At 49.8% G+C, this 2383-nt stretch overlaps 1 protein-coding gene across 1 annotated transcript in view; it reads left to right on the top strand.

The window, feature by feature from the left end:
- The window catches only part of LOC107198680 (dystrobrevin beta-like), a gene marked incomplete at its 3' end in the record, with an annotated part of 37678 nt that overhangs the window by 9594 nt on the left and 25701 nt on the right, over window positions 1–2383 (top strand). Inside the window, exon 2 of the mRNA XM_033511496.1 lies at window positions 1511–1578. Within this exon, the coding sequence (XP_033367387.1) occupies window positions 1512–1578 (67 nt within the window). The remainder of the gene's footprint in view (window positions 1–1510; window positions 1579–2383) is intronic.

The following is a 2383-nucleotide window of genomic DNA, read 5'->3' as shown; positions in this document are numbered from 1 at the left end:
CCTGGCAGTGCCCAAGGCCAGGCTGGACACTGGGACAGTGGGAGGTGTCCCTGCCATGGCAGGGGTGACACTGGAGGGGCTCTGGGGTCCCTCCCAACCCACCCCAAACCATCCTGGGATTCCATGAGTGAGGAATCTCTGGGGACAGAAGTCATGGTGCTGTCAGGTGCTTTGTGCAGTTGGGACTGGAAGCTTGTGTGCCAAAAACTCCCAACCTTACAAGTCATAAAAAGCACCACTGAGCCTTTTTCCTGTTGAATAAACCCAATAACAACACAGCAGCACATTGGTTCTGGGGCTATGGCTTTCTGAAGTAGGGAAAGCCAAGGAAATGCAGTGTATTTTCAGGTCAGAGCCCATGTGCTTGCTCTCCTTTCTGAAAAGCAAAAAGCTTTTGGTGGTTTGCAGGCTGTGGGGTTCCAGCAGGGAATGTGGAAGTGCCAGAGCTGTGCCAAGGCTGCTCCTCAGGGATGTGTGCCAGGGCCAAGGCACAGCTTTGCTGCTGCTCCTGCTGCAGGCTGGGCTGGGGAGGCTGAGCCTACTGCCTCCTGTAGGGCTGGATGGAACTGGAGAAGCATTGTTTGGGATTTTTGTCTTTTTTGGGAGTTAGACACATAAAACCTATACTTAATGGATTTTGAGTTGGTGAATTTGGTAACCAGAGAATAATGTAATCATTAGTTAAAATATAAATTAGATTTTACACTGCTGCTGAATTAACTTGGCTTTTTTTTTGCTGAAGGGGACTGAAATTTGGCATCTTTTATTACTGTGTAGTGAAATAAGCCCTGAGAGCTGCTGAATTGTCCCTGTGCCCCCTTACCTTGGAGTACAAGCTCTTCCCTGCTCCTGTCCCTCTTTTAATCTGTTTTTCTGGCAAAGGGAGGCCTCTGTCACCAAACTGTTTTCATTTCCAGCTTAATTAGCTGGAAGTTCTTTACTTCCCTGACAAATCCCATTTGACCTCAGGTGTTTGGGTTCAAAGTTAAATGAATTTTAAGAAGTTTTGTTTAAAGCCAACGTTCCCCCAAACCCAGCATCCCCACAGATCCTGGGATTTTTCCCAACTAAAGGATTCTGTGATCCTGCAGGAAAGAGGGGTCACTGGCCCCTGTCAGCCAGGCAGGGAATGGGATCAGCTTGTTCCTCCTGCCCAAGGTCTCCAACATCTCCCCTGCTCCTGACTCTCTCTGTGTTTTGCAAACAAAACCCCTTGGAACACAAAGGAATTCCTTCTGGAATATTTCTGCTGTATTAACGCAGCTCTGAGCTTTTCAAACTAAATTCAGGTGTTGAGAATTGATGTTTCCTGTGCTTTGGGAGGTGTTAACAAGGCTGAGGTGTGTGTGTGGAATGGGATAATGCTGGGAGGTGTCTGTGTGTGTGCTGGAATTCCCAAACAGAAGCAGACTGTTCCTGCTGAGGGACAGAATCCTGCTGTTCACAGCAAGTCGCTCTTGTGACAGCAATTCTAACACAAACAGCGTTTTTTTGCCATTTTTGTCTCCAGAATGATTGAGGAGAGTGGGAAGAGGAGGAGGACCATGGCAGAGAAGAGGCAGCTGTTCATGGAAATGAGTAAGTAGGAAATCTGAAGACATAATGTCATTTATTCTTCACTGAGAGCTTCCCTGTGACAGCTGCACCACATCATCCCCGCCCTGTCCCACAAGCCCCATGCAGGGAAAATCAGCAGGAGATGCCCAAGGGCAGTCCCAGCTTCCTGGGAAGGTCATTATTATCCCTAGGTTTTGGGAAGCTCCTTCCTTAGGGAATGGTCACATCTCTGGTTGCTGCCAATGCCCAAGGTCTGTGGGCAACTATTTAAATGAATACTGACAACAGACAGAGCACCCTGGGCCTTAAAAAAAGATAAAAGATGGCCCTGCAATGCTGGTGTGACTTGAGGAATGGTTTGGGGGCTGATTTGTGCAGGATCCAGCTCTGGAAGAGTTAAGAATTTGTGATTGTGTGACATCACATTGTCCTGCTGTCCTGCAAGGGGCTGAAGGGAATTTCTGGATTAGGCCAACATGTCCTAAATTCCAGTCCCAGACTGAGGGAGCTCCAGTTTAAAACTGCATATTTGTACTGGTTTGTTTCCAGAGTGGTGGTGTGGAATCATGGAGAGGTCTGGGTGGGAAAAGGCCTTAAATCCCACCCCATTCCCCCCCTGCCATGGCAGGGACACCTCCCACTGTCCCAGTGTCCAGCCTGGCCTTGGGCACTGCCAGGGATCCAGGGGCAGCCCCAGCTGCTCTGGGCACCCTGTGCCAGGGCCTGCCCACCCTGCCAGGGAACAATGCCTGCCCCAAATCCCATCCAGCCCTGCCCTCTGCCACTGGCAGCCATTCCCTGGCTCCTGGCCCTCCATTCCTTGTCC

Source organism: Parus major, unplaced genomic scaffold, assembly GCF_001522545.3.
Source record: "Parus major isolate Abel unplaced genomic scaffold, Parus_major1.1 Scaffold276, whole genome shotgun sequence".
NCBI classification, from domain to species: domain Eukaryota; kingdom Metazoa; phylum Chordata; class Aves; order Passeriformes; family Paridae; genus Parus; species Parus major.
Note: the sequence above shows the minus strand (reverse complement) of the source record. Positions and strands in the feature narration are given on the sequence as shown.